This window comes from Macaca mulatta, chromosome 8, assembly GCF_049350105.2.
Source record: "Macaca mulatta isolate MMU2019108-1 chromosome 8, T2T-MMU8v2.0, whole genome shotgun sequence".
NCBI lineage: Eukaryota > Metazoa > Chordata > Mammalia > Primates > Cercopithecidae > Macaca > Macaca mulatta.
The window spans coordinates 29,156,811-29,173,627 of NC_133413.1; the positions used below are offsets into that span (position 1 = coordinate 29,156,811).

The 16,817-nt window shown below is 44.3% G+C and overlaps 1 protein-coding gene across 10 annotated transcripts in view; it reads left to right on the forward strand.

The window, feature by feature from the left end:
* PTK2B (protein tyrosine kinase 2 beta) overlaps positions 1-16,817 on the forward strand; it is a 135,691-nt gene that overhangs the window by 88,461 nt on the left and 30,413 nt on the right. For all 10 annotated transcript variants that reach the window (XM_077943286.1, XM_077943292.1, XM_077943288.1 and 7 more), the window contains 5 exons: positions 6,134-6,312; positions 6,893-6,980; positions 8,534-8,613; positions 16,309-16,371; positions 16,581-16,635. In XM_077943286.1, the coding sequence (XP_077799412.1) occupies positions 6,134-6,312; positions 6,893-6,980; positions 8,534-8,613; positions 16,309-16,371; positions 16,581-16,635 (465 nt within the window). The remainder of the gene's footprint in view (positions 1-6,133; positions 6,313-6,892; positions 6,981-8,533; positions 8,614-16,308; positions 16,372-16,580; positions 16,636-16,817) is intronic.

Here is a 16,817-nt window from a genome sequence, read left to right on the forward strand (position 1 = left end):
ATGGTGACTTTCTATTTCCATCCTTCTTCTACATTTATTACTTGGCATTCTACACATGGAAGAGTATTTTCTTCTTCCCCAATTATTTATCTGTCTTAGATTCTATTTTTTTTTGGCAGGATGTAACTCATTCCTATCATATATTTTAATACTTAAGTTATCCTAGATGTGCCCCATGTGAGTTCCTTCAGGCTAATCCTGATTTGTTGTTATGAGTCCCCAATTTTCCCTAAACACTTTGTTTTCATATGACACAAAATAACATTCTCATCTTGTCCTTTTGCCCCTGGCCCTGGAATCAGCCATTTCTACAAGGAGCTTTGGATTCTTTAAAAGGAGAAGGATATTTGAAAACTGCAACTTGGTGCTGGGTGTGCAATCACTATGGGCTGTCACTGCTTCTAAGTCCTTTCTATAAATGAAGCTCAGTCTCTCTCTCTCTCTCTCTCTCTCTTTCTCTCTCTCTCTCTCTCTGTGTGTGTGTGTGTGTGTATCTCTTTCTATCTATAAAACCATGAGTCACACCAGTACTTCCAATTCCAATCCCTCACCTCCAAAGATTTCAAAAGTGATGAGATAGGTTGGCTAGACTCTCTAGGCTCCCCATCTCCTTAAGAGTCTCCCATTATCCTCAATACATTTACTTCTTTGCTCACTCCCCCTGTTTGGTTACTTCTTTGCTCCCTCCCCCTGTTTGGTTCTTTGCTTACTCCCCCTGTTTGCTTACAATCTCCTAATCACTCCAATCATCTCTCTTGGCCTTTGACCCCCAATCCTGCCACCACCTCCAAAGGAAGGAAAAAGAGGATAGAAAGGTAGAGAGAGAGAAAAATAGGATGAATTTTGCTTTGTTTTCCCAGTCTGGTTTACAGAGCACCAGCCTGTGTAGGAGATTGCTGTGTCAAAATAAGGCTAATATTTTGTCGTTTGGGGGGCTATTTTTTGTTTGTTTGTTTGTTTTTTGAGTATTTACCTTGGCCCAAGCACCGTTCTATAGAGTTTTATCTAATTTAATCCTCACAAAAGCATTCCAAATTGGTACTATTATTTTGTCCATATTCTAGATGAGAAAACCAAATCCAGAGAACTTTAATATATATCCAAGCATATCCAGCTGGGTGATGGTGGTGGGTAGATGGGGCACTGCTGCAGCCTGGCACCAGGGCTTGTGCTCCTGGCTATTGCTAGTCTGCATTTCAGTTATCCATGACTTAAAAGGAGCTCTCTGATCCCCAACCCTCTCCCATTTGCAGAGAACACAGATTTGTTAATAAAATAGCACAAAGATTTCAAAAATGATGGGATAGCTTGGCTAAACTCATCTTTCTCCAGATAACAATGAGGAAATCTGGACGAAATATAAAAGTGAACTCTCTGCAGGCATTGGTGAGTGCCCATAGCAAGCATAAACTAAAAGGAAACCTACTCTTGAGAGCTAAACTGTGATGAATGAGATCTGCAAGTTTATTGCTTTTTGCCTGAGAGAGCTTTCCAGTCTGGAAGAGGGCTCCAGGGACAAAAATCTGCAGCCTTACTAGCTTAAAGGGTCAGAGGATACAATTTGGGATTGGCAGAGCAGCAAGAAGATTAGCAGAAAATCATGGAGACAGTAAGCCCCAAAATAAAACATTAATTTTAAAAAATAATTTATAGAAGCAAATTTCTAAAATTTATAAATTTGAAATTTACAAACTACTTAGAAATGAATTTAACAAAAGACCTGCACAATATATATGTGTTGAAAACAATAAAACATTACTAAAAGAAAATAAAGAAGACCTAAATAAATAGGGAGATATACCATGTTCATGTATTACGGGCATCAATGCTGTTAAGATGCCAATTCTGGCCAGGTGCAGTGGCTCATGCCTATAATCCCAACACTTTGCGAAGCCAAGGTGGGAGGATCACTTGAGGTGCAAGAGTTCAAGTCCAGCCTGGTCAACATAGCATGACCCAAACTCTATAAAAATTTCAACATTAAAAGAAATGCCAATTCTCTCCCATTAAGCTATAGATTTAACACAGTCCCACTCATAATGCAGCAGACTTTTTAAAAAGAAAGTGGCCAGCTGATTCTAACATTTATGTAGACATGCAAAGACCTAGCCCAATAATCTGGGGGATGGAGAACAGCAGAAGATTTAACCCTATTTGACTTCAAGATCTCATGTAAAGCTACAGTAATGCAGACAGTGTGGTTGATATTGGTACAGTATAGACAAAGATCAATAGAAAAGAAATGAGAGTTCAGAAATAAACCTAGATGGCCAAATGATTTTTGACAAAAGCAATTCATTTGGGAAAGGAAAGTCAACAACCAGTGCTGAACAACCATAGATCTATATTTTTGAAAATGAATACCATATACAAAAATTCACGATAGATCACAAAACTAAAAATTAAAACTATGAAGCTTATAAAAGAAAACATAGAATATCTTCATGGCCTGGAGGCAGGCAAAGATTTCTTAGGATACAGAAAGCACTAACCATGAAAGAAAATTTTGACAAGTTAGATGCTGTCAGAAGACATAGATTAGGCAATGCAGAATAAGCACACTACAGACCTGGAAAAAATATTCATAAAATACATCATACAAAATACTTCTATCTAGAATGTATAAAAGTCTCCTACAACTCTCCTACAAATGAAAACACAACAGAAAAAATGGAGAAAAGATTCAAACAACCACTTTCCAAAGGAAGGTATATGAATGGCCTATAAACACATGAAAATATGTTCAGTATCATTAGTTATCAGAGAGATGCAAATTAAAAGCACAATGAGACACCACGCACCCACTGAGATGGCTAATATTAAAAAGACTGACAACACCAAATGTTAGTGAAGATGTGGTGTAACAGAAGTCTCATGACACAGGAGAAATATAAAATGGAATAATCCTGACAGCTGCTTATCAAGTCAGACATACATCTATCTTTGATCCAGTAATTCCTCTTCTCAGCATTTATCCACAGGAAATGACAATGTGTATTCACAAAAATACTTGTACATTAATGTTCATAGTAGTTTAATTCACAATAGCCAAAAATTAGAAATAGTCCAGGTGTCCAGAAGCAGAGGACTGAATCAACATATTGTGATTCATTTACAGAGCAGAATATTACCAATCAATAAATAGGAAAGAATTTCTGATATATGCAACAACATGATGGATCTCAGACATTATGCTGAGTGGAAAAAGACACAAAAAAATTGTATGCTAAATGATTTCATGTATATGATGTTCTAGAACAGGCGAAACCAATTGAAAGTGGTGGGGCTAGGGTAAGGTTGCCTGGAGAGGTGGGAGGGAGTGGGCCATGAGGGTGGACTGCGAAGGGATATGGGGGAGTTTTCTGGGGATCTGGAAAGTTCTATGCCTTAATTGGTATGTGGGTTACACAGTTGTATTCATGTGTCAAAATTTTATAGCTACAATTTATGCATTTTAATATATATAAATTTTACATTTAAATAAGAACTGTAAACAAGTAATAATTGAGTCACAGTTGGGGAGTGAGTGGTGATATCGATGAAGCAAGAAGGCAGAAGGTTGGTAATTGTTGAGGCTGGGTGATGCGTACGTGGGGGTTTATTATACTCTTCTGTTTACTTTGTATATATTTGAGATTTTTGATCATCAACAGCACAGGGGTTCTAGCCCTGAGGAAATTAGATATTAGCCAAGTAGGTTTCAGCTGGAGCAGGAGAGGACTATAAGTTCAAAAGCACCAGAGGTGGGGGCTCCAGGAGGGACTTGGGAGTGACGTGGGGGCTCTTAGTAATGCATTATTCAGGATGACAGTGGACAGAGCAGGGCAGAAGGTCAGGGACAGGAGAAATGGGTAGAGAGGATGACAAAATGGTTGACTTCACAGGCTGGCACTCCTCCCCCAACCAGATGTCCCTCTCACTGTAGGAGTGCCACTGATCCCAGTCTTCATCCCCTCCAGGGCCTCAATTCTGATTCCTGCACTGGTTAGTTACAACTGTTCACAAGTGCATTCTGTGCCTCCGTTTCCCCATCTATCTCACAGAGCAGTCATCACCCTCTGTGACGGGCATTTTCTTTCCTAAAGGGGAAGGGATTTTTCAGGCTGAGGGTCTTCTAGTTTCACAACTCCCTGGAGTCCAGAAGGGCTAGCAAGAGGCAGCTGGCCCGAGACACATGGGTGCCCAGGCAAGCAAATAACTGGACATTCCTTCAAACCAGGATTATCTAAATATTAGCATGACATTTTCCTAGTGGAGAGAGAAATAAATTTATTTCCTTCTGAGAAATATAATATGCCTCCTTTTCATTCCAATTAAGGAACTGATTATAGTTGATTTACCAAATTAGAAACCGTCTTGGGAGGCATGTTAAGAAAATGTAAAATCTAATCAAGTGTTCCTCCTCTTTTTGGTCTGACAGCAACCTATTATGCATTATTCAGTCTTTAGGCTGATGTAGGCTTGGTGGCATGCACATTGCAGACATATCCAACAGAGATAGGTCAGTACTTCAGGTTTTTAAATTTATATCCCATAGGACTCTCAGCTCTGTCAGGAGTGAGTTCAATTCACCAACAATATGTGGAACTACGTAAGAAACTTGAGTTAAAATGGCACCAAAGTCCAGGCGCGGTGGCTCATGCCTGGAATCCCAGCACTTTGGGAGGCCGAGGTGGGCAGATCACTTGAGGTCAGAAGTTTGAGACCAGCCTGACCAACATGATAAAACCTCATCTCTACTAAAAATACAAAAATTATCGGCCAGGCGCGGTGGCTCAAGGGCCGGGCGCGGTGGCTCAAGCCTGTAATTCCAGCACTTTGGGAGGCTGAGATGGGTGGATCACGAGGTCAGGAGATGGAGACCATCCTGGCTAACACAGTGAAACCCCGTCTCTACTAAAAAATACAAAAAACTAGCCGGGCGAGGTGGCGGGTGCCTGTAGTCCCAGCTACTCGGGAGGCTGAGGCAGGAGAATGGCGTGAACCCGGGAGGTGGAGCTTGCAGTGAGCTGAGATCCGGCCACTGCACTCCAGCCTGGGCAACAGAGCAAGACTCCGTCTCAAAAAAAAAAAAAAATTATCCAGGCGTGGTGGTGCATACCTGTAGTCCCAGCTACTCAGGAGGATGAGGCAGGAGAATGGCTTGAACCTGGGAGGCGGAGGTTGCAGTGAGCCGAGATCGCATCACTGCACTCCAGCCTGGGTGACAGAGCGAGACTCCATCTCAAGAAAAAAAAAAATGGCACCAAAGTGATTTCAGAACTAGGCAGAGCCTTACAGATGGACTTCCAGGCAGCTGCCCAGTTGGCCCACCTGTTAATCCATATCTGGCTCTAGGCCAGGAAGCTGTGGCATCAGGCTGGGAGACAGGCAGTCTATTAACCTCTGGTTAACAAGAAAGCAGGAACAAGAGGGCACCGGTTTCTTGCCAGCACTCATTTCTTGTGTCCCTGCTCATGTGGGGATTGTGGCACTTAATCCTTCCAAGTGAATCTTGTCCTTATCTTGTCCAGCCTCACCACTCCATGAATCAGCTTGGCCTAGAAGAAATCCTCAGATTCTAGTGACCCAGGATTCCAAATCCTAGTTTAATTCCGTGGATTGTGGGACCTATATTAGTTTCTCCATCAGCCACACGGGGATGGTAACACCTGCTGCCCTGTGTTGTGTGGATTCAATGAAATCATGTCTACAAAGGGCCTAGCAGTGCCTGGTATAGGAACTCAGTGATGCTGGCTGAATTGCAAGCCACTCAGAAGATGCTGTTCACATGGTGGATGCTATTATTAATTGGTAATTGGTAATTTTGGTAATTACTAATTGGTAATTATTAATTGGTTAGATTGTAATGAGGTGCAGAAGCAAATTTCTGGTATTCGTTGCCTCTCTGCATTTTCTCCTTCACTTCTGCTCTCTCAGTTCATCTATCTCTGCCTCATTTCACCCATTTGTCAATTTATCAGCTAGAGCCCATTGTGTACAAATCTTCCCCTAAGTGCTAGAGAATGAGAGACAAATTGAACATGAAGACAGAATCCCACCCTAGAGAATCACGCTTTTCAGGTCTGTGTGAGAATTGTGGGAGCCCAAAGGAGGGCACCCCTGAGTCGAGCCTCTCTCTTCTCTTCTGCAGGAGATTATCACCTCCATCCTGCTGAGCGGACGGATTGGGCCCAACATCCAGCTGGCTGAGTGCTATGGGCTGAGGTTGAAGCACATGAAGTCTGATGAGATCCACTGGCTGCACCCGCAGATGACGGTGGGTGAGGTGCAGGACAAGTATGAGTGTCTGCACGTGGAAGCCGAGTGGAGGTAGGAGTGGACTCCTGGGCTCGAAAGTGGGGAGGAGAGGAATTTAGGGTGGGGAGGCCCTGGGAGTTCCTCCCTTAGAGCACTCCCCTGCCTCAGAAACTTCTAGCAAAACCTGAGTGGCATTCTAGGCTTAGTCTTCCTCCAGTATCAAATGCGTGTATTTTCCAAGACCTAACCTGGGCTTCATAGACTATCCCCATCCCAGAGCAGACACCTAAAGATAACCCTAAACAGGATGCTGACAGTGCTAGGGTAGAAGAGAGACAGAAGGGTGGGGCAGATGGAAAGCCCAGGTCCAGGGCTAGCCTATGAACCTAAGAGAAACAGCTGCCATGAAGGAGAAAGGTGGAGAGTCAGGGCTAGCTCTGACCACCTGCCAGTCACCTCCCCGTTTATGGTCCCCTGCCCAACCACGGAGGAGGGAAAGAGCAAAACCAGCCCTGAATGAGTGGCCACGAGACCCACAGGCAGCCCTTCCTTTTGCACTGGGGGATGGACTTGCTTCTGCCCTTGGGGTCTTACTCCTTTCTTCAGACACCAGCTTCTCTGTGTCAACCAGAGCCTGAATGTCCTGTTGCAGGTATGACCTTCAAATCCGCTACTTGCCGGAAGACTTCATGGAGAGCCTGAAGGAGGACAGGACCACGCTGCTTTATTTTTACCAACAGGTAAAAAGTACTTTATCTTCTTGCCCTGAGGCTCCCATTGCACCTTAAATGCCAAGCATGAACCATTCTGTCTTAGGGAGATGGAAAGACAAAGCCCAGATTATGGAGGGCCCAGGCTAGGAAGCTTCTCTTAAAGAAGGTCCTTGGTCTATGGTCAGCGGCTCCAACCCCGCTTCTCTCTCAGTATTTAAGCACTGGCTAAACTGCCCCGTGTGCTCCCAACTCCTCTTGGACTTTTCTGGTGGCCCAGGAGACCTGACTAGTGAAGCAGCAAGAGCAGGTCCAAGGTGAATCCTGCAGTGCTTACTACACAGCTCTGCAGTCTGTTGTCCACTAATCCAGCTCTGCCATTCACTAATCTGATAGCCCTGGGGGACCTCATTTACTTGCATGAAGCTGTTTCCTCTGCTATAAAATTATTATGGGGATCATAATAATAACACCTACTTTATAGGGTTGTTGTAGGAACCAGATGATATCATTGGCTGCTAAATTGACTCTCCAAAGAAAAATTCCGTTATGTGTAGCACTTGCCTATTTATTTGTTTATTTATTTACTTACTTATTTCAATGGGTTTTTGGAGGGAACGGGTGGTGTTGGTTACATGAACAATTTCTTTAGTGGTGATTTCTGAGATGTTGGTGCACCCATCACCCAAGCAGTGTACATTGTACCCAGTGTGTAGTCTTTTATCCCTCACTCCTCTCTCACCCTTTCCCCTGAGTCCCCAAAGTCCGTTGTATCATTCTTATGCCTTTGCATCATCATGGTTAGCTCCCACTTATGAGTGAGAACATACAATGTTGGTTTTCCATTCTGAAGTTACTTCACTTAGAATAATGGTCTCCAACTCCATCCAGGTTGCTGCAAATGCCGTTATTTCATTCATTTTTATGGCACTTGCCAGTTTCTATGGTGTAAATACCACCCACATACTTGGCCTGTTTGAAGCTACCAGTAGGATACCTACTTGCTCACAAAACTTCTGAAAACTTAATAACCGGCTCTCAGGAGCTGTTTTGAGCATCCCAGACTTCCCGGACAGAATGCATATGCAGAGCGAAGCCCAGCACCAGGTGCAGAACAAAGCACAGCATCAACATGAGTGGCCGTTGTTGTTTTCTGTCTGGTCCTAGGTCCCTCCAAGATCTCCCTCCTGGTTTGCCAGAGACTGAGCTAGATTTTTCTTGGCCTGTTAATGACATTTATCACTACTTACCAACAGGCCTTTGGATAAATTACTGACTCCTTGCAAAATCTCAGTTTCCTTCTATCCAAAATGGTGGGCAGGGGAGGGAAATCTGAACTTCTTGCCTATGGAGCAGGGAGAGAATGCCTGTAAAAGCATCTCAAAAACCTCACAGCCTCGGCCTGTGGAGGCACAGGCACCTCTTCCCCGTGTGCTCTCCATCCCTGCTCCATGCTTGTTTGTAGTCGGGTGGGTGGCTGTCGCTCAGGGAGGCAGAATGAGGCCCTTCCTCTTCTGAGGCCTCTGTCCTGGGAAGTCGGGGGTGAGGGTGCAAGTCTAATGCTTGACCTTTCTCCCCACCAGCTCCGGAACGACTATATGCAGCGCTACGCCAGCAAGGTCAGCGAGGGCATGGCCCTGCAGCTGGGCTGCCTGGAGCTCAGGTATGTGGCCTTGAGGTCTCTGCTGGGAGGGCACTGTGCTGAGCTCTGGGCCGGCCCGGCCTTTCCCCATGTCCAAGATGGGAAGCAGGACTGAGTGTGTGGGAGCCAGGAAGGGGAGAGGTGGTGACCAGCAGCAGGTGAGGCTCTGAGGGGCTGGGTGTTGGGTCCTCGGGATGGTAGGGGTAGGGGGACCAGCCCCCTCCCTAGTCTCACTCTCCTGGCTTCCGTTGCTACCACTGCTCTTGCCTGCAGGCTGCTGGCTTCTTCCATCTGTCAACCACCTCTCCTGCTGTTCAAGCGATTCAGCAAATGTTTCTTGAGCACCAGACTAGGATTTGGAGGACATTTGAGCCTAGAGATGTCTATCTGTGTTGTCCATTGCTGTATCCCCATCTCCAGTAGGCAGTTAATCAATATGTGTGAAATTAGTACATCATCCAGAGAGGCCCTCACGCTTCCATGTTGGGGAGGTGACAGATGTGTATACAATTAATCACAATACAAGGCAGAACGAGGATGGCACCAACTTCCATGTGGGAGCCATCCATCCCGCCTGAGAGCACCAGCAAGAGGGTATCTGAATTGCTCCTGAAAGGAGGAGAAAGATTTCAATCAGCAGAGAACAAGGGTCAGGGGAGATACACTCCAGGGATCAGTGGAAGGAAAAGCATAGACTGGCAAATCGTGAGTTTGGAGGGGTAAGTTGGGGCTGATGGTGGAAGACACCATCCGGACAATGGCAGTCCAATGTTATCATTAGAATGATATTGTTAGAATGGCACAATTAGAATGACAGTCTAAAAAATTAGGCCTTATTCTTGGCTGCCAGGGGGTCATTGCCATTCGGGACTGAGGAGGGTGATGTGACTGACCTGTGCTCTAGCCCTGTCTTGACCAGGGCAGCGCCATTGAGTTTCACCATCCCCCACCTTTTCACCTTCTCCTTCCCTTCTCTCTACCCCTTCTCTGTCTTAGAGCAGTGGTTTTAACATCTGCTTGCAAATCATAATCACCTGGGAGCTTAATAAACTGGAGGCATCCTGGCCCTACCCTTGGGAGATTTGATTTGGCAGGCCTGGGTGGGACCTTGTCATAGGCATTTTCGACCAGCCCCCTAGGTGACTTGAATACCATTAGTCATATGGGTTGATGGAAGGACTTTCAGGATGACTGCCAGGGAAATCACTGGCCAAGGATTACTTCCTGTTTTCTAGAACTGCATTTCCGGAGCCTTATCTGTGACCTCATGGTTAATAGAGAGTAGAACTCTGCTGCCACTTCTACAGAACGGGGGTCACTGGGGAGTTCTGGCTCCGTTGTTAGTCTCAGTCAAAGAGAATGCTCTGGGGTCCTCTGGTGGGGGCAGTGGGGTGGCAAAGGGAGAGTCCCACTTTGATTTCAGCATCTGAGGCTGTTGGCATTAGTGACAGAATAGGTCAAGGGCAGCTTCGAGGGCTTCACATTTGGTGACTTTGTCTCAAGAAGCAAGGGAGCATTTGAGTCTTCTGCACAGAGGAGGCCTGCCATCCCTGCAGCTGCTTAGAAGGCATCCTAGCTCGCTGCCATTAATAATAATCTTGGGAGCTCAGTGCTGGCAGACCAGGGACAGTCTGCAAAGTTTATTTTATTATCTATGCCTTTTATCCCTTCTCAGACTTCTTGGCTCCTGTGACCTGCATTACATCCTCCTATACAGTCTCATCTTCCCCTATAAAATTAGAAAAGTCGAAAAAGCTTATCTTTACCTTTTTATTTATGGATCTAGTGTCACTTTGAGACAGGATGCTAGTGTCACTTTGAGACATCTATCACTTGTCACCTGTCAAGCAGTCATCACTTAGTTGTAAAACAGCATCACAAAGACCCATTAACATTCTATCTTACTTTATTATATCCTCCAATCATCCCCAGACTATTACTGGTGGTGGCCTAAGCTCCAGGCACTGCACTGATGTTTTGGAGGACAGGGCGAGGCATCCGACATGACACCTGTAGGTAGTATTGTCAAGAGTGTGACTGCTGATATCTGCTAGAACCAGTGCAGGATGATTCTAAAAGCCATGCTTGTTTTGTGCAAGAGACGTATTGTTTCACATCTCCTGAGTGTGAGGAACAGAGTCGGAGAGATGTTCCTATTCTTACTGGTTGACCATTGAAATGTGGGGTATATGATATTAGGGAGAGAATATGGAAAACACCTATTTTGTAAACCGAATAGAAGATTTGCAGGTCTAATAATTTTTAAAGTTGAATGCAGTTATTTGTTATGATGAGCCATTTTAAAGTCAAGTTAGAACTATTTCTCACCCAGAGAGAATTGGACACATTTCAGAAAATCAGGCCATTAGGCAGAATTTTCTACGGCTGTGGCTCTTGCCTAAAATTGTCCCAGAGTGTGGGGCTACCTACAAATCATGGGCAATAATCCCATGTCCTATTAACATCATTGATTATGCCACCTGCCTATAGATATACAGCATCTCCAGGAAAAAAAAAATTGTATTATTTCAGCTTATAAAAGAGGTATGATGTATGCCTGGATACGAGATTAGTGAAATGAATCCTCCATGGAGTCCTGTGTTTCCTGAGTTATTCTGGGCAAGTTGATTACCCTCTTTCTGCCTGGATTCCTTCATCTGTGAAATAGGAATGATAATAGTAACATTATAGTAACATTGTGTTACTATAAAACATGTTATGTTATCATATAACATTTGTTATACTATATAACATAGAACAATGTTATGTTACTATATAACATATGTGTTGCTATGTAACACATATATGCTACTATATAACATATATGCTACTATATAATATGTATGTTATGTTACTATTGTATAGTATTGCATAGTATACTATAGTATAGTATTGTATAGTATTGCATACTATACAATAGTAACATAACAAACCTGCAAGGTTGTTATGAATAATAAATGAGTTAATGTATTTAAAGTAATTAGAGCAATGGCAGGGACCAAAGTATTCAATAATTATTTATTTTATTTTACTTACTTTTTTCTCTTTACCCTTCTTTCATTTATTTATTTTGAATAGGCTTTATTCTTTAGAGAAGTTACAGGTTCACATCAAAATTGAGCAGAAGGTACAGAGTTCCTATATACCCTCTTCCCCACACATGCACAGCCTCCCCTACTATCGACATTCTCCATCAGAGTTCCCCACCAAAGTGGTGCATTTGTTACAATTGATGAGCCTACATTGACACATCATTATTACCTAAAACCTGTAGTTTACATTAGGGTTCACTCTTGGTATTGTATGTTCTATGGGTTGGCTAAATGAATAATGACCTATAGCCACCATTATAGTATTGCACAGAGTAGTTTCACTGCCCTGAAATTTCTCCATACTCCACCTGTCCATCCCTCCTTCCCTCTAACCCTGGCAACCATTGATCATTTTATCGTTGCCATAATTTTGCCTTTTCCAGAATCTCATATAGCGGGAATGATGCCTAGTTAATTTTATTCATTTATTGGAGGTGCTTTATAAATGCCAAATGTTTGATCTAAATAATGCCTCTAAATGAAAGTTTGAAATTCAGGGCCTCTATGCTAGAAATCAGTACCTGCCCAGTTTGAGGAACCAAATAACTTCTCCCCCTTGACCTGAGATACCTAGGACTATTGTCCACCCCCAGCAGAGCCCTAAAACAACAACAACAACAACAACAACACAGAGTGAATGTTTAACCCCAGATTAATTAAGTAACTGATAATAAATAAAGATTAGAGAAACAACAGACAGCTTGCTTTGCATCAAAAGGTATCTTGGTTTGTAGTTAATTTCTATTGATGTTTAGAAGAAAAAAAGAAACCAACTGGATTTGATTTGGTTGCTTCCTTATTTTCTGCTGTCCTTACCGGGGTATCAGTCATAGGCCTGTATCTGATTATAGACTCCACCGCTGTCCACCTGTTGTTAGCTACTCAAAATTGCAGTCTTGAGCTGGAAGGACCAGTCAGGCACTAGAGGGCACTCCAGGTAGGCACGGCCTCACTGAGTGATGGCAGTTCAGGCATATTGGGGAGACCTGGGTGCCCCTGGAGAGCAGCTGAGATGGGACTCAGCACAGAAGATTGGGGAGCTACCTTGCTGGGGAGAGCAGCGTCTCCCTTGAGTGATGGTTACTAGTTCTCCCAGACGTTCCCAAGATGTTCAGTTGCTACAAATGTTAGAAACACCCAGATTGTGGCACATCTGAGTGATTGGACACTTTTGTCGATGGTGACTATGTAAATGATCTTCTATGCCTGAGAGAAGGGCCATCTGGGACACAGGGAGTGGGCTAAGCAAGCTGGATTCAGGAGTTTGGGGCGACCTCGATGTGCTAGCTGAGCTTCCTTTATCCTAATAAAACATTTTTCCATTCACTACCACCTTGATCATGCTAAAATGTTGGGGTTTTTTGTGCCTTAATTGCTCAGTGTTAATTTCAAAATGTGTTTACCCTTTCATTTAGCTAACTCTGTTTTTAAAAATGTAATATTTAAATATCCCAGCCTTCCAAATTCTTTCTTCACAAGTCTCAAAGTTCATTTATTCATTCAACAACAGATCGTAAGCCTGGAGTGGCTTTAGGAAACCACTCTCCTTTGTGGCTGGGAAGCAGATCTCACCCCATGGGTGGGCAATGCATCCCTCCTGCCTGGCACAGTCTTCTCATTTCCCTTTCCAGCCTAGTAAACTCTTCTATCTTCTGGCACCTTTAGAAAATGTACTGAGCCCATGTTACCTGCCTGTCCTCTACATACACAGGAAACCTCAGCGTGAGCCTATGAGGTGTCAATTACAAGCAGTGTGACCATCTGCTCTTCTCATCAAGCCAGCCTAAGGGTCTCTTCATCTTGAAGCCTTTTCTGCCCCATCCTGACCTCCTCCATCCTCCTTTGCAATACCACTGTACTTGCGCAGAGCTCTGTGAGGCAATGACATGTCCCCGTGCACCAGATTGTGAAATTCTGTCAAATCCTTAGAGTCAGAATGGGTGCTGCCTTTGCCTGGCACATAAGAACTCAATACATAGTTGAATGAATGGATAACTCTGAAAGAACTGAAATCTTCTTCCTCAGTGGACCTTTGCCAACATTTATTCTGTTAGAATTAAATAGCTGTGTACAGCAAGCCAATGTGTTCAGTTACCTAGGTGTATATTTTATGGCTCACTCAACCCAGGGGAACTACAGATGACCAAGCTACCTATAATCACCCTGAGGTTTCTTATTACTGTGGAGGTCGAGCAGGTAACACTGGCTTGAAACGTTTTCTAAAGCTGCCATGGTCAATCGTATGGAATTTGGGGATCTTAACTGCAGGCACTCTTCAAGTGGGAGGCGGAAGAGGAGGAGGAGCTTCCATCCAGGGGAGAATCCTGGGTAGGCTTCTCATGTCCTATACCTCAGAGGCCCCCAACCTTTTGGGCACCAGGGCCCAGTTTTGTGGAAGACAGTTTTTCCATGGACTGGGGTTGGGGTGGGGGATGGTTTCGGGATGATTCAAGCACATTATATTTATTGTGTACGTTATTTCTATTATTATTACATTGTAATATATAATAAAATAAATGTACAACTCACCATAATGTAGAATCAGTGTGAGCCCTAAGCTTGTTTTCCTGCAACTAAATGGTCCATCTGGATGTGATAGGAGGCAGTGACAGATCACTGAGCATTAGATTCTCATAAGGAGCGTGAAACCCAGATCCCTTTCATACACAGTTCACAATAGGGTTCACACTCCTATGAGAATCTAATGTCGCCACTGATCTGACAGGAGATGGAACTCAGGCAATATAGCAAGTGATGGGGGACAGCTGTAAATACAGATGAAACGTCGGTCACTCACCCACTGCTCACATCCTGCTCTGCGGCCAGCTTCCTAACAGGCCACAGACCAGTACCGGTCCATGGCCTGGGGGCTGGGGACCTTCGCTACATCTGAATGTCATTCCTATCTGCCAGTTCTTCTGGTTTCCAATTCTGCACATCTGCCCTTAGCAAGAACATCCCATCTCAGGCACCATTGCTTACCTCCCTCTGTCAGATACCCAGTACAGAGAAGTAAGGGTAGGGAAGGACCCATCTTCTTAGTTTTCTAAGGTCTTTTCTTGGATCAAATTCCCAGGGTTTTCTAGCCTCACTACTAGTGACATTTGGGGCTGGATGCTTCTTTGTTAGGGGGTGTTGGGGGTTGGCTTCCTGTGCATTGAAGGATGTTTAGCAGTATCCCTGGTCTCTACCCACTTGAGGCTGGTAGCACTACCAGCCCCCTACTCCAACTAGGTATGATAACCAGAACTATCTCCAGACATTGCCCAGTGTCTCAGGCTAGGGCACAGAGTGCAAAATTGGGACCATATTTCTTAAGAGGTAACTACTTATTTTGCTTGACAATATATTCAAAGACACCATTTATTAAAAATTGTTAAGGATATAGCATTTTATGTTTTACATTTTTATTGGGTATTTCCTCTATGATTTCATGCCATGAGTGTCTTCTTTTCCATTTTTTTGAGACAGAGTTTCACTCCCATGCTGGAGTGCAATGGCGCAATCTTGGCTCACTGCAACCTCCGCCTCCTGGGTTCAAGTGATTCTCCTGCAGCCTCCCGAGTAGCTAGGACTACAGGCATGCGCCACCACGCCCAGCTAATTTTTGTGTTTTTAGTGAGACAAGGTTTCACCATGTTGGCCAGGATGGTCTCAATCTCTTGACCTTGTGATCCGCCTGCCTTGGCCTCCTTAAGTGCTGGGATTACAGTTGTGAGCCACCACGCCTGACCTAACCTTACTATTTTCTAAACACAGTGAACTGTCTAAAAGGCATTGCTTTTGAATCATAAGTTACTTCCCTCACTCTGCTTATAGTATTAGTTGCACAAAAGTTTTACCAGATATTTATAAGGATGGCTGAATTAAAGGAACACTGAATGACTTTAATATAAGATCAGGAGTAGGATAATGTCTGCAGCAGTCAATGAAATTACTAGACACAGTGACCCAGACAGGGAAGGGAGGCTGGCACATGTGAGGACATTAGCTATTTGGTCTCAGCTTAAGCCACAATTACATAAAAGTATTTATCAAAGCATACATTTTTAGGGGAAATGAGACTTAAAGAATATGAGTAAAGTATAATAGCTGTCTCCTCTGGTTAGACTATGAATAATTTTATTTTCTTCTTCTATAAGTCCTCAAGTTTGTATATATACAGTGCTACATTTAGCAAGTATCTAAATGAACACACAAACATACACACATATAATATCTCAGAGATAGCAAATAAGTGAAAAGGAAATCACAAGAGTCCCCCAGGACCTGCAGGTGAAGGTCGGTGTTCCTAGGCTGATCATTCAAGCCTTGGCTGCCTTGGGCCTTTGTTCTGAGAGGCCACAGATGGAGCCACCATCTTCCTCCTCAGCCCAGTATCTGCCCATTCCTAGCGTGAGTTTCCTAGGATCCAAGGCTGGAGTCTTTTCTTGGAATGAAATTTGTGGGGGTTTCCTTTTCCTCACAGGTCAAAATACTAAATTTTATGACTTTCCTAACTTCCTTTCTCCTGGTGATTCCCATATATGGCAGGGGAAGGGGGCTTCTAGTGGCCTGAGGTGCCCTGGGTCTGACTCCCTCATTCTCCAGCCTTCAGCCCCCCCTCCACCACCTCTTTCTCCAGGCGGTTCTTCAAGGATATGCCCCACAATGCCCTTGACAAGAAGTCCAACTTCGAGCTCCTAGAGTAAGTTCTGGGGTCACCCACCTCCCCTCCCTTCCTGTCCTTCCATGCGTACTTTTCCTCCTCACCCTCTCCTCCACCCCTCCCCAGACCAGAGCCCCACAGGGCCCGTCTCCAGGTCCCAAAGCCGTCTCACCTCTTCCTGATTGGCCCGCAGTCCTGGGATGGGGGTCAGGGGGAGTCACATGCTGCCTTTTTCTTCCTTTTTGCAGAAAGGAAGTGGGGCTGGACTTGTTTTTCCCAAAGCAGATGCAGGAGAACTTAAAGGTGAGGAAACCAATGGGCGAGGACCTCTTTGTGCTGATTCCCAAGACTAGAGTGGAAGGGATGAGACTGGGGATACTCAGAGAAGCCAGGGCATCTGCATGGCCTTGGGCATTTGGACACAGGACTATTAAATGCACCCAGGGGTCCTCTCTGGGGCTGGGGATCCAACTGTGACATGCCTG